Here is a 20,763-nt window from a genome sequence, read left to right as displayed (position 1 = left end):
TTTTATTTTTGCCCATAAATGTCTGCTGCTACTATTGATAGCCCAAATAAATATTTAGGGGAACATGGGGGTGCAGCAATCACCACATTAGCCGCGGCCCCCCATCAGCAAGCCCCCTCCGAGGTGCGTGGGTTTATATTTTAAGTGTTGAGATGAGCATGTACAGTGCCTCTGGCAAGGAGGGGAAGGACCTTTTGCTGTTAATATCGGACCCAGCACTAGATGTCGCCAGAGATCTAAGTTTGTATGACCTGGTTCTATTAGGTGATATGCTGGTAAATTATTTTCCAGTTTTAATATGATAAAGACACAATGATAGTCTGATGTGTAGAACGATGACAGGCAAACTGCACCACTTCTTCAGCAAAAAGAAGGGGAAGAACACACCAACATATAGATGCACCGGAGGCTTCAGATGTGCTAAGTCACGTGGGTGCTTCTTCATGAGGGGAACTGTCCCCAAGATGGCGACCACCTCCCAGTGGCGGGAAATCAGTCAGGGCAGTGAACACAATAGTGGGTGCTTCAGGGGTCTCTTATCCCACCTATGTGGTCACAACCCGATCCAGCCCCCCCCCCTTTCAACGGGGAATAGCGCTAATACAGCGACTATGTGAGCAGCGTTGGTGCCTGAGAGGGGTTCCCGTTGCCGGGCATACCTTGCGCCTTCCTGTGTAGGAAGAGCGCCGGGGCTATCTGAGTCTAGTCTTTAGCGCCGGCGGTAAGAAGCAGCGTCCCCGGCTGGGATCACACTTCGCCGCAGGGTCAGAAGCGGTGTTCCTGCTTTAGAGGTCCGGAGCGGTCGCTGTAGGTCTGTGTCTTGGTGCAGTGGTCGAGCGCCGGGAAGCCGCGCCAGGCTCTGCAGTAGAGCGGCTCACCTCCGGGTCCCCTGCCTCCCTCCGCGGTCTCCTGGCGTCAGCCGCTCCGCATGCCTGGATGCAGCGCCCTCCTCCACAAGGCTCCGGAGCGGGCGCCCGCCGTCTCTCCGTGTCGGCCGCAGCGCAGAAGGAGGGGACTCAGTTCCAGGCGATCTCACGACCAGCGCGGCGGTAAGGGCTCTCGCCGCGGATTCCTCCTGCGGTCGCAGCGTCCTCCTCGACTCCTTGTCGCCTCCGGCAGTGACCTCGGAGGTGTAGGCGCCCTCTCTCGCCCAGGCGCCGCGGTCCAGCGTCCAGCCAGCCAGGTATCACCAGGTGGTGAGGGGGATCAGGCTCTCACCCCAGCCTCCACAACCGAGCGTTGAGGGGATTCGCTTCCCCCTTCCCTTGTGTCTGCCTTCTGTAAGGAGGGTTCCCTCCCGGAGATGGGGAGCTGTATTAGATAGTCTATCAGTGGAGCTCCAAAATGGCGGCCGCACACTTCATGGGCAAAGAAGGGCTTGTGTGGTGGCCCAGCTATATTTTAGTCAGAGAGCTGGTTGAAGTCTCTTCTTGATGCTAGGAAAGTTAGCTGACAGATTGCCCCCAAATTTTTATTTTCACAAGGGTAACAGGAGAAATTAGACCACAAAAGTTGTAGTGCAATTTCTCCTGAGTACGTTGATACCCAATATGTGGGGGTAAACCACTGTTTGGGCGCACCGCAGAGCTTGGAAGAGAAGGAGTGCCGTTTTACTTTTTCAATGTAGAATTGGCTGGAATTGAGATCGGACGCCATGTCGCGTTTGGAAAGCCCCTGATGTGCCTAAACAGTGGAAACCCCCCACAAGTGACACCATTTTGGAAACTAGACCCCTTAAGGAACTTATCTAGATGTGTGGTGAGCACTTTGAACCCCCATGTGCTTCACAGAAGTTTATAACGTTGAGCCATGAAAATAAAAAAATCGCATTTTTTCTACAAAAATGATCTTTTTGCCCCAAAATTTTTATTTTCACAAGGGTAACAGGAGAAATTAGACCACAAAAGTTGTAGTGCAATTTCTGCTGAGTACGTCGATACCCAATATGTGGGGGTAAACCACTGTTTGGGTGCACCGCAGAGCTTGGAAGAGAAGGAGTGCCGTTTTACTTTTTCAATGTAGAATTGTCTGGAATTGAGATTGGACGCCATGTCGCGTTTGGAGAGCCCCTGATGTGCCTAAACAGTGGAAACCCCCCACAAGTGACCCCATTTTGGAAACTAGACCCCCCATGGAACTTATCTAGATGTGTGGTGAGAACTTTGAATGCCCAAGTGCTTCACAGAAGTTTAGAATGCAGAGTCGTGAAAATAAAAAATATTTTTTTTTCCACAAAAAAGATATTGTAGCCCCCAAGTTTTTATTTTCACAAGGGTAACAGGAGAAATTGGACTGCAATAGTTGTTGTCCAATTTATCCCGAGTACACAGATGTGCCATATATGGGGGTAAACCACTGTTTGGGCGCACGGCAGAGCTCGGAAGGGAAGGAGCGCTGTTTTGGAATGCAGACTTTGATAGAATGGTCTGTGGGCGTTATGTTGCGATTGCAGAGCCCCTGATGTACCTAAACAGTAGTAACCCCCCACAAGTGACCCAATTTTGGAAACTAGACCCCCCAAGAAACTTATCTAGATGTGTGGTGAGAACTTTGAATGCCCAAGTGCTTCACAGAAGTTTGGAATGCAGAGTCGTGAAAATAAAAAAATATATTTTTTTCCACAAAAAAGATTTTGTAGCCCCCAAGTTTTTATTTTCACAAGGGTAACAGGAGAAATTGGACCCCAAAAGTTGTTGTCCAATTTATCCTGAGTACGCTGATGCCCCATATGTGGGGGTAACCTACTGTTTGGGCGCACGGCAGAGCTCAGAAGGGAGGGAGCACCATTTGACTTTTTGAGCGCAAAATTGGCTGTCGTGTTTGGAGACCCCCTGATGTAACTAAACAGTGGAAACCCCCCAATTCTAGCTCCAACCCTAACCCCAACACACCCCTAACCCTAATCCCAACACGATCCATAATTCTAATCACTAACCCTAACGATAATCACAACCCTTACCCCAAAACAACCCTAATGTCAACCATAACCATAACCCTAATCAAAACCCTAAATCCAACACACCCCTAATCCTAATCTCAACCCTAACCTCAAACCTAACCCTAATACCAATACACCCCTAATCACAACCCTAACCTTAACTCTAATCCCAAACCTAACCCTAATCCCAAGAGTAAACCTAATGCCAACCCTAACCCTAATACCAACTCTAATCCAAACCCTAACCCCAAATCTAACCCTAACTTTAGCCCCAACTCTAGCCCTAACTTTAGCCCCAACCCTAACCCTAGCCCTAAGGCTACTTTCACACTTGCGTCGTTTGGCATCCGTCGTAATCCGTCGTTTTGGACAAAAAACGGATCCTCCAAATGTGCCCGCAGGATGCGTTTTTTTGCCCATAGACTTGTATTGCCGACGGATCGTGACGGATGGCCACACGTCGCGTCCGTCGTGCACTGGATCAGTTGTGTTTTGGTGGACCGTCGGCACAAAAAAGTTCAATGTAACGTTTTTTTGTACGTTGCGTCCGCCATTTCTGACCGTGCATGCGTGGCCGTAACTCTGCCCCCTCCTCCCCAGGACATAGATTGGGCAGCGGATGCGTTGAAAAACTACATCCGCTGCCCACGTTATGCACAATTTTCACAACGTGCGTTGGTATGTCGGGCCGACGCATTGCGACGGCCCCGTACCGACATAAGTATGAAAGAACCCTAACCCTGAATTTAGCCCCACCCCTAAATTTAGCCCCAACCCTAACCCTAGCCCTAACCCTAGCCCTAACTCTAGCCTTAACCCTAACCCTAGCCCTAACCCTAGTCCTAACCCTAGCCCTAACCCTACACCTAACCCTAGCCCCAACCCTAGCCCTAACCCTAGCTCTAACCCTAGCCCTAACCCTAGCCCTAACCCTAATTTTAGCCCCAACTGCTCTTCTCCTGTCGGCCGGCAGATGGCGATAGATGGCGGGCGCACTGCGCATGCGCCCGCCATTTTCTTTTCCCCGGCAGCCAGGAGGAGCAGCAGGAGGATCCAGGGACACCGGTAAGTATAATAGGGTCCCTGAATCCCCCTATTTCTCTGTCCTCTGATGTGCGATCACATCAGAGAACAGAGAATTACACATTGATTTTTTTTTTTTTTGCGGTCGCCGGTAAACAGTTAATTACCGGCGATCGCAAAACTGGGGTTGGTAAAACCGACCCCGATCATGTTCTTTGGGGTCTCGGCTACCCCCGGCAGCCGAGATCCCAAAGATTCTCCCGGTGCCGGGGAGATAGGTCAGTATCGGGGGGCTATCTGGGACCCCTTTTCTCTGTCCTCTGATGTGCGATCACATTGGAGGACAGAGAAATTAAAAAGAGATCGCGTTTTTTTTTTTTGCGATCGCCGGTACACTGTTAATTACCGGCGATGGCAAATGCGGGGTCGGTAAAAAAACCTCAGAATCATGGTCTCTGGGGTCTCGGCTACCCCCGGCAGCTGAGACCCCGGAGAAAATCCAACTCTGGGGGGCGCTATTTACTTTTTCCACAGCGCCGTTAATTAACGGCGCTGTGGTTTAAGTACCCTTAGCGGCCGCCGTTAAAAGGCGTATCAGCGGTCGCTAAGGGGTTAAGGATTACCTTGTCAATCCTGAAGCGTCTGGGGTGGATAATAAATTTGAAAAAGTCGAGTCTCGAACCAGAGACACAGAAAATATTTCTGGGCGTACTTCTAAATTCCGAACTGGAATACTCCTTCCTACCAGACCAAAAACAACGGTCAATCAGAAAAGAACTTCAAACAATAAAGAAACGCAAATACATTTCCATCAGGAAAGCTATGAGGATTCTAGGGCTCATGACGTCTTGCATCCCCAGCGTACAGTGGAGCCAATTTCACTCCAGAACGCTTCAAAGAGAAGTTCTTTCAGTATGGGACGGGAAGGAAAAGTCATTAGACAACAGGATGTGGTTACCCAACGAGGTAAAACAGTCCCTCTCATGGTGGATCAACATAGAAAACCTCAAAAGAGGAAAACCATGGAGATTATCTCCGTGCGTAAACATAACCACCGATGCGAGCTCAAGAGGCTGGGGAGCCCACATAGAAGGACGATACCTTCAGGGGACATGGCAATCATCAGTACGCGACAGTTCCTCCAACTACAGGGAACTCAGAGCGGTCTGGGAAGCACTAAAAAGGTGCCAATACGAGATTCAGGGACACCACATCCGAGTCTTCTCAGACAACTCGACCACGGTAGCCTTTCTCCTACATCAGGGAGGACCGAAGCACCGTCCACTTCAGGCACTAGCAGAAACAATATTCTCCTGGGCGGAGAATTCCGTGAAATCCATCACAGCGGTACATCTAAAAGGTTCACAGAACCAAATAGCGGACTTTCTCAGCAGAGAGAAAGTGCAGCCGTCAGAATGGTCTCTATACAAAGAAGTCTTTACTCAGCTAACTCGACAACAGGGCAAACCGCAAATAGATTTATTCGCCTCAAAGAACAATACAAAAACGGAAAAGTTATTTTCATTAAATCCAGGAGACAGTCCAGCTGGCCTAGATGCCTTGGCTTAACATTGGGACATGGAACTTGCATACGCGTTCCCTCCATTAGCCTTAATTCACAGAGTTTTGAGGAAAATTCAGGAAAGTCTAGCGGTAGTGATCCTCATAGTGCCATATTGGCCCAAGAGGAGCTGGTTTTCTCTGCTGAAGTGGATGGCGATGGAAGACCCAGTTCTACTACCACTGAGGCAGGATCTCCTGACGCAGGGACCTCTGGTCCATCAAAATCTAAAGATGCTGCAGCTCTCAGCATGGATCTTGAAAAGGAGACCTTGAGATCAAAAGGACTGTCGGAGTCGGTCATTTCAACCATGAAAAAGAGCAGAAAGCCGGTGACTTCAGCTATATACCTAAAAATTTGGAAGAAATTTTGTGCACAGAGCAATACCTCAATATCTGTTCTCCAAGAACCAGATATTCCTCAGATATTAAATTTCCTCCAAACAGGCTTTGATATGGGCTTGAGGCCTAGTACACTGAAAGTACAGGTCTCGGCTTTAAGTGCCTTTTATGATTGTCCACTAGCAAATCATCACTGGGTAGCGAGATACATCAAAGCTACGCAACGTATCCGACCACTAGTACGAAGTTCAGTACCTCCATGGAACCTCACCCTGGTACTAAATGAATTACGGAAAGCTCCATACGAGCCACTTGATCAGGCAGACCTGAAATCTGTAACATTCAAAACTATCTTCCTAGTCGCAATAACGTCAGCAAGGCGAATAGGTGAAATCCAAGCCCTGTCCATAACAGATCCATACTTGAAGATACAAGAAGATTGCATCGTCCTAAAGTTGGACCCTTCGTTTCTTCCAAAAGTTGTGACGGACTTTCACAGAAACCAGGAAATTATTTTGCCTACGTTCTGTCAGAACTACAACAATGACAAAGAACGTTCTCTCCATTCCCTGGACATTAAGAGAACAGTATTGCAGTATCTAAAACTTACAGACAGCTGGAGAATTGATTCAAACCTCTTTATCCAGATGTCTGGGAAGAATAAAGGCAAAAAAGCCTCAAAAGCAACTCTAGCCAGATGGATTAAATCTACCATTTGCGCTGCGTATTTTTCAGCCGGTGAATCTCCTCCAGAACACCTGAAAGCTCACTCTCTGAGAGCGATATCGGCCTCATCGGCAGAAAGTGCGGGTGCATCCATGGACCAAATTTGCTGAGCGGCAACTTGGTCTAGTTCAAATACCTTTTGTAAGCATTACAAGCTGGACGTTCTGTCAAATCAACAGACCGGCTTTGGGAGGAAAGTCCTCCAAGCTGTGATCCCGCCCTAAATAGGAGTTATTTGGTATTTCTCCTTGTGGTGCTGTCATGAGGGACGATCTGGAAACTAAGAGTTAGTCATACCGGTAACGGTATTTCCAGAAGTCCATCATGACAGCACCCATTATTTACCCTCCCTTGAACTCTTGTCTGATGTGTGATATAAACATGTATAGAAAGGGAGTTCAATAAAATTGCGTTGTATCTATCCTGGTGTGGTACTTTGTAAAATCACTGAAGGGTAGAGGTGGCGAGGGGCTATTTAACCTCTTCTGTGTTCCTGTCCCTATCAAGGATATGAAGAGCAACCTCTTTGTGGTGCTGTCATGATGGACTTCTGGAAATACCGTTACCGGTATGACTAACTCTTAGTTTCATATCTTCTCTCCAGCGAACGCTGCTGGAGAGAAGATATGAATGGCGGCTTCAGCACCACGCTGGGGGGACAGCGCTTACTGTAGCGCTGTCTCCTGCACGGCACACGGACTGCACAAGGACAGAGTCCGTGTGCGGTACGTGTTTTACACGGACCCATTGACTTTAATGGGTCTGTGTAATCCGTGCGCTCCCACGAACACTGACATGTCTCCGTGTTTTGCACATGGACACACGGTCCGTGAAAACACGCTGACATGTGCAGAGACACATTGATTTCAATGTGTCTATGTGAGTCAGTGTCTCCGGTACATGAGGAAACTGTCACCTCACGTACCGGAGCCACTGACGTGTGAAACCGGCCTTAGAGAAGTAATAACGCTGGGGAACATGCTGAAGCTGCAGTCTCAGCTGTGAGACCCTAGCGATTTTCCCCCTATCCTATTAGGAGACAACGTTCATACTTGGTACAATCCATTTAATGCCATTCTGCACAGAGGCACTTTTGTTTAAAGGGAATCTGTCACCTACTTTTTCGTATATAAGGTGCAGCCACCGGCATCAGGGGCTTATCTGTAGCATTCTGTAAGGCCGGCGTCACACTAGCGAGTTTTACAGACGTAAGAGCGCATAAAATACGTCCGTAAAACACGCCTATCAAACGTCCCAATTATTCTCTATGCCCCTGCTCCTATCTGCCGTATTTTACTGATCAGTATTGTACGGCTTTCTACGGCCGTAGAAAATCGCAGCATGCTGCGTTTGACACCGTATTGCGCAAAAAAAACTCCAATGAAAGTCTATGGAAGCCAGAAAAATACGGATCACACACGGACCAGCAGTGTGACTTGCGAGAAATACGCAGCGGTGTTAGAGAGAAAAGCCGGCAATTCAGTGCGGTGTACAGTAAAATAACACTGACAGCTTACAGTAGAATAGGTAGAATAAATGTGTACACATAGAATAGGTATATATATATATATATATATATGTATATGTCAGTGAGACACATATATGTATAAATATTAATATTTCATACAGCGCGAGATAGCTTTAAAGCCGGTAATTCAATTGCCGGCTTTTGCTATCTCCTTCCTAAACCCGACATGATATGAGACATGGTTTACATATAGTAAACCATCTCATATCACCTTTTTTTTTTGCATATTCCACACTACTAATGTTAGTAGTGTGTATATGCAAAATTTGGCCGTTCTAGCTATTAAATTAAAGGGTTAAATGGCGGAAAAAATTGGCTCTGCTGGATGTCCCAGGAGCGTGGGAACTTTCCTAGAAAGCTCCCTGGCTCGAGTTCATATGAGGACAACCAGCAGAGGGCGCCTCACCGCGAATGAAGGTAAATATAGGTCATTGACCTACTTTACCTTCATTCTCCGGGGTTTTGCAGCCACGAGCACCGCTGCATTAGCAGAGCTCCTGGCTGTAAAATATTTTAACCCCTTCAGATGGATTTACATCGTGGGACGTTACAGATCTTCGGAAGGTATGTATATTGTTGGTTTATTATTTTTTCTTTGTTACAGAGCGAGGGTCTTCAGATGGATTGGGCGTAGAATAAAATATTACAACAACCTTTGTTTTTATTTCAGTAAAATACTTTTAAATAATGTGTTTGTGTTTTTTTTAACCCTTTACTACTATTGGATTAATAATGGATAGGTGTCATAATTGACGCCTCTCCATTATTAATTTGGCTTAATGTCACCTTACAATAGCAAGGTGGCATTAACCCTTCATTACCCCATATCCCACCGCTACACGGGAATGGGAAGAGAGTGGCCAAGTGCCAGATTAGGCGCATCTTCCAGATGTGCCTTTTCTGGGGTGGCTGGGGGCAGATGTTTTTAGCCGGGGGGGGGCAATAACCGTGGACCCTCTCCAGGCTATTAATATCTGCCCTCAGTCACTGGCTTTACTACTCTGGCGGAGAAAATTGCGCGGGAGCCCACACCAATTTTTTCCGCCATTTAACCCTTTAATAGCTAGAACGGCCAAATTTTGCATATACACACTACTAACATTAGTAGTGTGGAATATGCAAAAAAAATGGTTATATGAGATGGTTTACTGTATGTAAACCATGTTTCATATCATGTCGGGTTTTAGGAAGGAGATAGCAAAAGCCGGTAATTGAATTACCGGCTTTAAAGCTATCTAGCGCTGTATGAAATATTAATATATATACATATGTGTCTACTGACATATATATATATATATATATACATATATAGACAGTATATATGTTTTTATGTTTTTTTTTACACATGGATCCCTTGTATATCCGTATGTCGGTTTTGCAAGCCTGTGAGAAAAACATGCAGTACGGATGCCATGCGCAAAATACGCTGACACACCCTGTCTACGGAGGAGCTACGGACCACCATTTTGGGGACTTTTCAGCGTATTACGGCCGTAATATACGGCCCGTTTTGTCTTACGCTGAGTGTGACGCCGGCCTAATGCTGTAGATAAGCCCCCCGATGTAACCTGAAAGATGAGATCAACAACTCGCCTGGGGGGGGGGGGGGGGCGTAATTCTCTGCCCTGTTGAGGCCTCTCTGACCTTTCCCGATGCCTGCGCACTGGAGTACTTTGCTCTGCCCTCGACAGGACAGAGAATTGCACCTGCGCAGGAGCTGCGGCAGGAAAGCAAGAAGAGGACGTCATCTGATGAAGATGGGAGGCCCGGACCGCGTCACCCACTGTATCAGACCGCCCCTGGGTAAGTATAACCTCTTTTTCTCATCTTTCAGGATACATCGGGGGCTTATCTACAGCATTACAGAACGCATTACAGAATGCTGGAGATAAGCCCCTGAAGCCGGTGGCCACAGCTCATATATGAAGAAGCAGGTGACAGACTCCCTTTACAATTTGCAGGAAATTGGTAACCTCTATTCATAGAAGTGGGTAAAATCTGCTGAAGGAATTGAAGCAATGTGGTTGTACACAGGGCTGTGGATGTTAAATAAATCTCCGCAGAGGGAAGTGCAGCCCTGAAGCCCACACTGCAGCACTATATAGAATGTACCACAAGCATCAGAGCTCTCTAAGGCTACGTTCACATTTGCGGCTTTGGACGCAGCGGCGTCGCCGCAAAACAACGCACGCGTCATGCTTCCCTATCTTTAACATTGGGGACGCATGTGCGTTCGTTTTCATGCGTTTCGGTGCGTTTTGCGACGCATGCGTCCTTTCGACGCACCTGGCAGTGCGTTGCAAACGCAACATGTTGCATTTTTTCTGCGTCCAAAATTTTTAAAAAACGCTTGCGTCGCACTTGCGTTGTATTTGCGTCATCAAAACTTCAAAACCTCCATTGAAGTGTATTTGCAACGCAGAAGACGCAAGTACTTGCGTTGTTGTGCGTTGTAGGACGCATGCGTTCTTTACTTTAAAAATAGAGACACTGAAAAGACCCTATATGTTAAAAAAGGGTTGAACGCATGCGTCAAAAATGCATGCGTTCTACTTGCGTCTTTCGTGCGTCGTGCGTTGCGTCGACGCTGCGTCCAAAGCCGCAAATATGAACGTAGCCTTATACATGACTGCAACTCCAGGGTCTCAGCAGATCCATCACCATGGAAGTCTATGGAAATCTGAGTGAGACAGGACTTCTAGCAGTAGGAATGATGCATGTGGGCTGTTACGTGGCTGCAGCTGAGCTGAGGGCAGAGTGTTCGTGGACACAGACTGTGAAGAGAACCTCCTCCTCCTCCTGACCAATCAGTGACTGCTGGGCGCTTCTAGAATTTCCATCTCTCGTGGCTCCAGAGTTCTCACAACTTAGAGCAAGACACGTGACTACAGGTGCTTCCATCAGATTCCAGATACTAAGATGGCAGCTTTCTGCTCTTAGATTGCATCATGAAGCGCATGCGACAGGTTGTCATGTGACCGAAAAAGGTCACCTGATCATCAAATTACACGTGATCTAAGTTTGAGTCGACCATTGGTCAGTAAGTTACCGGCACTTCCGTGACGTAGGCGGGAGGGGTGTGGCCGGCAGCTGAGACAAATAAACATGGAGGTGATCTTCCACGAAAAAGTAAGTTGTCATCAGTGATCGGGGGAGGCGGGAGAAGGGGTCACCGAAGATGGAGGGGGGCTGGCATGACGATCATACGTGGTCACCGGGAGCCAAAGACAGCAAACACCTGAAGAAGAGGAAGCCACAGGCACAAGGTGTTATTATAGGACAGATGTGACGTCACAGCACAGTATATAATGTTATACAGGGGATGTGACATCACAGCACGGTATATAATGTTATTATAGGACAGATGTGACGTCACAGCACAGTATATAATGTTATACAGGGGATGTGACATCACAGCACGGTATATAATGTTATTATACAGGAGATGTGACGGCACGGTATATAATGTTATTATACAGGAGATGTGACGGCACGGTATATAATGTTATTATACAGGAGATGTGACGGCACGGTATATAATGTTATTATACAGGAGATGTGACGGCACGGTATATAATGTTATACAGGAGATGTGACGGCACGGTATATAATGTTATTATACAGGAGATGTGACGGCACGGTATATAATGTTATTATACAGGGGATGTGACGGCACGGTATATAATGTTATTATACAGGGGATGTGACGTCACGGCACGGTATATAATGTTATTATACAGGGGATGTGACGTCACGGCACGGTATATAATGTTATTATACAGGAGATGTGACGGCACGGTATATAATGTTATTATACAGGAGATGTGACGGCACGGTATATAATGTTATTATACAGGAGATGTGACGGCACGGTATATAATGTTATACAGGAGATGTGACGGCACGGTATATAATGTTATTATACAGGAGATGTGACGGCACGGTATATAATGTTATTATACAGGAGATGTGACGGCACGGTATATAATGTTATTATACAGGGGATGTGACGGCACGGTATATAATGTTATTATACAGGGGATGTGACGTCACGGCACGGTATATAATGTTATTATACAGGGGATGTGACGTCACGGCACGGTATATAATGTTATTATACAGGGGATGTGACGGCACGGTATATAATGTTATTATACAGGGGATGTGACGTCACGGCACGGTATATAATGTTATTATACAGGAGATGTGACGTCACGGCACGGTATATGATGTTATTATACAGGGGATGTGACGTCACGGCACGGTATATAATGTTATTATACAGGGGATGTGACGTCACGGCACGGTATATAATGTTATTATACAGGAGATGTGACGTCACGGCACGGTATATGAAGTTATTATACAGGGGATGTGACGTCACGGCACGGTATATAATGTTATTATACAGGGGATGTGACGTCACGGCACGGTATATAATGTTATTATACAGGGGATGTGACGTCACGGCACGGTATATAATGTTATTATACAGGGGATGTGACGGCACGGTATATAATGTTATTATACAGGGGATGTGACGGCACGGTATATAATGTTATTATACAGGGGATGTGACGGCACGGTATATAATGTTATTATACAGGGGATGTGACGGCACGGTATATAATGTTATTATACAGGGGATGTGACGGCACGGTATATAATGTTATTATACAGGGGATGTGACGTCACGGCACGGTATATAATGTTATTATACAGGGGATGTGACGTCACGGCACGGTATATAATGTTATTATACAGGGGATGTGACGGCACGGTATATAATGTTATTATACAGGGGATGTGACGTCACGGCACGGTATATAATGTTATTATACAGGAGATGTGACGTCACGGCACGGTATATGATGTTATTATACAGGGGATGTGACGTCACGGCACGGTATATAATGTTATTATACAGGGGATGTGACGTCACGGCACGGTATATAATGTTATTATACAGGAGATGTGACGTCACGGCACGGTATATGAAGTTATTATACAGGGGATGTGACGTCACGGCACGGTATATAATGTTATTATACAGGGGATGTGACGTCACGGCACGGTATATAATGTTATTATACAGGGGATGTGACGTCACGGCACGGTATATAATGTTATTATACAGGGGATGTGACGGCACGGTATATAATGTTATTATACAGGGGATGTGACGGCACGGTATATAATGTTATTATACAGGGGATGTGACGGCACGGTATATAATGTTATTATACAGGGGATGTGACGGCACGGTATATAATGTTGTTATACAGGGGACGTGACGTCACTGCACGGTATATAATGTTATTATACAGGGGATGTGACGTCACGGCACGGTATATAATGTTATTATACAGGGGATGTGACGTCACGGTATATAATGTTATTATACAGGGGATGTGACGTCACGGCACGGTATATAATGTTATTATACAGGAGATGTGACGTCACGGCACGGTATATGATGTTATTATACAGGGGATGTGACGTCACGGCACGGTATATGATGTTATTATACAGGGGATGTGACGGCACGGTATATAATGTTATTATACAGGGGATGTGACGTCACGGCACGGTATATAATGTTATTATACAGGAGATGTGACGTCACGGCACGGTATATGATGTTATTATACAGGGGATGTGACGTCACGGCACGGTATATAATGTTATTATACAGGGGATGTGACGTCACGGCACGGTATATAATGTTATTATACAGGGGATGTGACGTCACGGCACGGTATATAATGTTATTATACAGGGGATGTGACGTCACGGCACGGTATATAATGTTATTATACAGGGGATGTGACGGCACGGTATATAATGTTATTATACAGGGGATGTGACGGCACGGTATATAATGTTATTATACAGGGGATGTGACGTCACGGCACGGTATATAATGTTATTATACAGGAGATGTGACGTCACGGCACGGTATATGATGTTATTATACAGGGGATGTGACGTCACGGCACGGTATATAATGTTATTATACAGGGGATGTGACGTCACGGCACGGTATATAATGTTATTATACAGGGGATGTGACGTCACGGCACGGTATATAATGTTATTATACAGGGGATGTGACGTCACGGCATGGTATATAATGTTATTATACAGGGGATGTGACGGCACGGTATATAATGTTATTATACAGGGGATGTGACGGCACGGTATATAATGTTATTATACAGGGGATGTGACGGCACGGTATATAATGTTATTATACAGGGGATGTGACGGCACGGTATATAATGTTGTTATACAGGGGATGTGACGTCACTGCACGGTATATAATGTTATTATACAGGGGATGTGACGTCACGGCACGGTATATAATGTTATTATACAGGGGATGTGACGTCACGGCACGGTATATAATGTTATTATACAGGAGATGTGACGGCACGGCACGGTATATAATGTTATTATACAGGGGATGTGACGTCACGGCACGGTATATAATGTTATTATACAGGGGATGTGACGTCACGGCACGGTATATAATGTTATTATACAGGAGATGTGACGGCACGGTATATAATGTTATTATACAGGAGATGTGACGGCACGGTATATAATGTTATTATACAGGGGATGTGACTTCACGGCCCAGTATATAATGTTATTATACAGGGGATGTGACGTCACGGCACGGTATATAATGTTATTATACAGGGGATGTGACGGCACGGTATATAATGTTATTATACAGGGGATGTGACGGCACGGTATATAATGTTGTTATACAGGGGATGTGACGGCACGGTATATAATGTTGTTATACAGGGGATGTGACGGCACGGTATATAATGTTATTATACAGGGGATGTGACGGCACGGTATATAATGTTGTTATACAGGGGATGTGACGGCACGGTATATAATATTATTATACAGGGGATGTGACGGCACGGTATATAATGTTATTATACAGGGGATGTGACGGCACGGTATATAATGTTATTATACAGGGGATGTGACGTCACGGCACGGTATATAATGTTATTATACAGGAGATGTGACATCACGGCACGGTATATGATGTTATTATACAGGGGATGTGACGTCACGGCACGGTATATAATGTTATTATACAGGGGATGTGACGTCACGGCACGGTATATAATGTTATTATACAGGGGATGTGACGTCACGGCACGGTATATAATGTTATTATACAGGGGATGTGACGTCACGGCACGGTATATAATGTTATTATACAGGGGATGTGACGTCACGGCACGGTATATAATGTTATTATACAGGGGATGTGACGTCACGGCACGGTATATAATGTTATTATACAGGGGATGTGACGGCACGGCACGGTATATAATGTTATTATACAGGGGATGTGACGGCACGGTATATAATGTTATTATACAGGGGATGTGACGGCACGGTATATAATGTTATTATACAGGGGATGTGACGGCACGGCACGGTATATAATGTTATTATACAGGGGATGTGACGACACGGCACGGTATATAATGTTATTATACAGGGGATGTGACGTCACGGTATATAATGTTATTATACAGGGGATGTGACGGCACGGTATATAATGTTATTAATCCGGCGGATGTGACTTCACGGCCCAGTATATAATGTTATTATACAGGGGATGTGATGTCACGGCCCAGTATATAATGTTATTATACAGGGGATGTGACGGCACGGTATATAATGTTATTATACAGGGGATGTGACGGCACGGTATATAATGTTATTATACAGGGGATGTGACCTCACGGCACGGTATATAATGTTGTTATACAGGGGATGTGACGGCACGGTATATAATGTTATTATACAGGGGATGTGACCTCACGGCACGGTATATAATGTTGTTATACAGGGGATGTGACGGCACGGTATATAATGTTATTATACAGGGGATGTGACCTCACGGCACGGTATATAATGTTATTATACAGGGGATGTGACGTCACGGCACGGTATATAATGTTATTATACAGGGGATGTGACGTCACGGCACGGTATATAATGTTGTTATACAGGGGATGTGACGGCACGGTATATAATGTTATTATACAGGGGATGTGACGGCACGGTATATAATGTTATTATACAGGGGATGTGACCTCACGGCACGGTATATAATGTTGTTATACAGGGGATGTGACGGCACGGTATATAATGTTATTATACAGGGGATGTGACCTCACGGCACGGTATATAATGTTGTTATACAGGGGATGTGACGGCACGGTATATAATGTTATTATACAGGGGATGTGACCTCACGGCACGGTATATAATGTTATTATACAGGGGATGTGACGTCACGGCACGGTATATAATGTTATTATACAGGGGATGTGACCTCACGGCACGGTATATAATGTTGTTATACAGGGGATGTGACGGCACGGTATATAATGTTATTATACAGGGGATGTGACGGCACGGTATATAATGTTATTATACAGGGGATGTGACCTCACGGCACGGTATATAATGTTATTATACAGGGGATGTGACGTCACGGCACGGTATATAATGTTATTATACAGGGGATGTGACGTCACGGCTGTTTATATTTCTGTGTTTTTCAGCAAGAGGGCTCGCTTTGTGCACAGCACTGCCTCAACAACCTCCTGCAGGGCGAGTACTTCAGTCCCGTGGAGCTGTCCACCATCGCCTTGCAGCTGGACGAGCAGGAGAGGATGAGGATGGCAGAGGGCGGCCTAGCCACTGCTGAGTACCGCACATTCGTGGAGGTAAGGAGTGCCCCACCTGAACGCCTATTAAAGGGATGGTGCGCTGGACCAGGGGGTTGTATGTTGCTCTCCACACCCCAGAGACCTTCTTGTATTCTGGTTGAACAATCTCTGCTTGTTGTCAGTGCATGGAAACATGTTGTTACATCTGCAGACTGATAACCTGCATAGACCCAATTCTTCTCTCTGCAGAGTGTTTGGTACAGTTTCTCAGTGTTAGCGACCTCACATCATTCCCCCCTCCCCCGTCCTGGGCTGATACACTGTAAGAAATCTTCAAGTCTTTGAGCAGGACTGGGGTTTCTACTGAAAACTTACACCATTAGAATATTAGGATCCGGTCCCTTGTGTCTGCACTGTTATTACTTCACTGTTTGCTTTTTTGCAGCAGCCGTCAGGAAACATGGACGACAGCGGGTTCTTCTCCATCCAGGTGAGAATTAAACATAGAGATCATAGGGGTCCCATCTGCCAGTCACTTCCTAACCCATTACCCCCACCTGAAGACACTACTTACTCTACTCACTGAATATGGGCGTAGAGAGAGGTCTCCATAGCTCTGTCACATTCCACATCACTTTAGACACCGTTATCACTGTCCCCATCGGAGCTCACAATCTGAACTACCTATCACTTTGTCTTTGGAGTCTGGAAGGAACCAGAGAACTTGGAGGAAACCCACAAATCACGGGGAGAACATTCTATCTCTGTGCAGATGTTGTTATCCTTGGTGGGATTTGAACTCAGGACCCCAGCGCTGATCACTGAGCCACCGTGCTGCCCTATGTAAAGTACACTGATAATCACTGAGCCACCATGCTACCAGTCATAATATCCTTGCATTATCTTTGTGGTTGTGTCCCCAAAAATAGTTACAGTGGGGTAAAAGAGATGTGTACAATCAGGTGTAAGGCTCGAGCCGCCCAGAGTCACAGGGAGAATTACCATCACATTCACACTGTGCAGTACAGCAAGAAAGAGTCATTGTATCAGAAGATTCTGCATAAACGAAGTGTGATCTGTGGTTATATACAGTTTATGTACTCCAGAGCTGCACTCATTATATTCTACTGATGGATCAATATAGGGTCAGTAATATAATGTATGTACACAGTGACTGCACCAGCAGAATAGTGAGTGCAGCTCTGGAGTATAATACAGGATGTAATTCAGGATCAGTAATGTAATGTATGTACACAGTGACTGCACCAGCAGAATAGTGAGTGCAGCTCTGGGATATAATACAGGATGTAATTCAGGATCAGTAATGTAATGTATGTACACAGTGACTGCACCAGCAGAATAGTGAGTGCAGCTCTGGGATATAATACAGGATGTAATTCAGGATCAGTAATATAATGTATGTACACAGTGACTGCACCAGCAGAATAGTGAGTGCAGCTCTGGGGTATAATACAGGATGTAATTCAGGATCAGTAATGTAATGTATGTACACAGTGACTGCACCAGCAGAATAGTGAGTGCAGCTCTGGGATATAATACAGGATGTAATTCAGGATCAGTAATGTAATGTATGTACACAGTGACTGCACCAGCAGAATAGTGAGTGCAGCTCTGGGGTATAATACAGGATGTAATTCAGGATCAGTAATGTATGTACACAGTGACTGCACCAGCAGAATAGTGAGTGCAGCTCTGGGATATAATACAGGATGTAATTCAGGATCAGTAATATAATGTATGTACACAGTGACTGCACCAGCAGAATAGTGAGTGCAGCTCTGGGGTATAATACAGGATGTAACTCAGGATCAGTAATGTAATGTATGTACACAGTGACTGCACCAGCAGAATAGTGAGTGCAGCTCTGGGGTATAATACAGGATGTAATTCAGGATCAGTAATGTAATGTATGTACACAGTGACTGCACCAGCAGAATAGTGAGTGCAGCTCTGGGATATAATACAGGATGTAATTCAGGATCAGTAATGTAATGTATGTACACAGTGACTGCACCAGCAGAATAGTGAGTGCAGCTCTGGGGTATAATACAGGATGTAATTCAGGATCAGTAATGTAATGTATGTACACAGTGACTGCACCAGCAGAATAGTGAGTGCAGCTCTGGGATATAATACAGGATGTAATTCAGGATCAGTAATATAATGTATGTACACAGTGACTGCACCAGCAGAATAGTGAGTGCAGCTCTGGGGTATAATACAGGATGTAACTCAGGATCAGTAATGTAATGTATGTACACAGTGACTGCACCAGCAGAATAGTGAGTGCAGCTCTGGGGTATAATACAGGATGTAATTCAGGATCAGTAATGTAATGTATGTACACAGTGACTGTACCAGCAGAATAGTGAGTGCAGCTCTGGGATATAATACAGGATGTAATTCAGGATCAGTAATATAATGTATGTACACAGTGACTGCACCAGCAGAATAGTGAGTGCAGCTCTGGGGTATAATACAGGATGTAACTCAGGATCAGTAATGTAATGTATGTACACAGTGACTACACCAGCAGAATAGTGAGTGCAGCTCTGGGGTATAATACAGGATGTAATTCAGGATCAGTACAGGATCAGTAATGTATGTACACAGTGACTGCACCAGCAGAACAGTGAGTGCAGCTCTGGAGTATAATACAGGATGTAACTCAGGATCAGTACAAGGTACGTAATGTATACTTTTTCTTATGTGTTAAAGGGGTTGTTTGGTCCAAATCGATAAGTTTGCAGTCACCCTGTGTGACTGCAGACTTATGAATCTATCCAGCACACACTGTGTGCTGCGGGAATATGCTGGTTTTTGATCTGGGACCGAAGGGCATACATGCGTTATACACACTGCCGGCCAGTGGTTGTCGCGTCGCCTATATACACTTGTATGGAGCGAGGCCATGCCCTGTAGTCAGCTATGCTCCCTGGGCGGCTGTGCCCACTGGATTGGCTCTGGCAGGGAGTATATATATTGTAGTATAGTGACCTATGTTATAGGTAGGGGGCGCTGTATGGGCTTCCCAGAGTGCGCATGGAGGCGTATGGAGGCCATAGGAATGCATGGCAATCACAGATATAAGTGTGGTGATGAGTCAAAGTCCCGCATTATTGGGAATGGCCGGTATGTGTGTCGCAGAGGAAGACACTCTGAACTGTCAGCCTGAAGTAAGGATGTTCTGGGACCTGTAGTCCTACAAGTGAGTTGTGTTCTAATCCAAATTCGGTCTAACCTAACAAAACAGCCGAAATGAAGCGATCCAGAGTAGCAATAAAGTATATTAAAGCTTTATTGTAAACAATTATTATCATATGCAGAAATGCCCAAGCACCCTAACGAGGTGGGTAGCTGAATAGTATATATCACACTCCGTAGTCAATAGTGCAGAGTAGTTAATATACCTCCCTTATACCTGTCCGGTACATCTCTAGCTGCCCCAGCATGCATATAGTACAGATGTATATGAAACCAACAGATAAGAGTAATATCTACCTGCAGCACAGCGTCTCACCTCACCCCAACGCGCATTTCGCAACCAGCTTCTTCCGGGGAACCGAGAACCTGTGCGGCACCAACAGGTAATGGATGGAGATCTGTGTTGTACTGACCGGGGTCAGAGTGAAAGAAAGAGAGAGACATTGTGTCTGGGGCACCTCTGAGGCCAAGAGGTGTCCAGGAACCCGTGTAGGTTGCCAACGGGTAACGGTCTGAAAACTGTGATAAAGCTGAATATGTGCAGACGGTGTTCATGCTGTTGTCAAGTTCCTGAAGATGTTGTTTATGTGGATGTGAAATAAACCTAAGAGACTGTGTTTTGTAAGAAAACCGAGCCTGTATGCGTTATTCCCGTGCCAAGCGAGTGTCCCCCAAGACCCGAAGTAAGGGAAACGCTACAA

The 20,763-nt window shown here is 45.6% G+C and overlaps 1 protein-coding gene across 2 annotated transcripts in view; it reads left to right on the top strand.

Moving 5' to 3' along the window:
* Positions 1-11,186: 11,186 nt before the first annotated feature.
* Positions 11,187-20,763, top strand: part of ATXN3 (ataxin 3) — a 44,991-nt gene continuing 35,414 nt past the window's right edge. The window contains exons 1-3 of one of the 2 annotated variants that reach the window (XM_069736913.1): positions 11,187-11,246; positions 16,730-16,894; positions 17,286-17,327. In XM_069736913.1, the coding sequence (XP_069593014.1) occupies positions 11,223-11,246; positions 16,730-16,894; positions 17,286-17,327 (231 nt within the window). In that variant the 5' untranslated portion in view covers positions 11,187-11,222. Of the gene's footprint in view, positions 11,247-16,729; positions 16,895-17,282; positions 17,328-20,763 lie in introns of both variants that reach the window. The other variant, XM_069736903.1, reaches the window with a different exon arrangement.

This window comes from Ranitomeya imitator, chromosome 1 (genome assembly GCF_032444005.1).
Source record: "Ranitomeya imitator isolate aRanImi1 chromosome 1, aRanImi1.pri, whole genome shotgun sequence".
NCBI lineage: Eukaryota > Metazoa > Chordata > Amphibia > Anura > Dendrobatidae > Ranitomeya > Ranitomeya imitator.
This window is presented reverse-complemented; position numbering and strand designations above follow the sequence as displayed.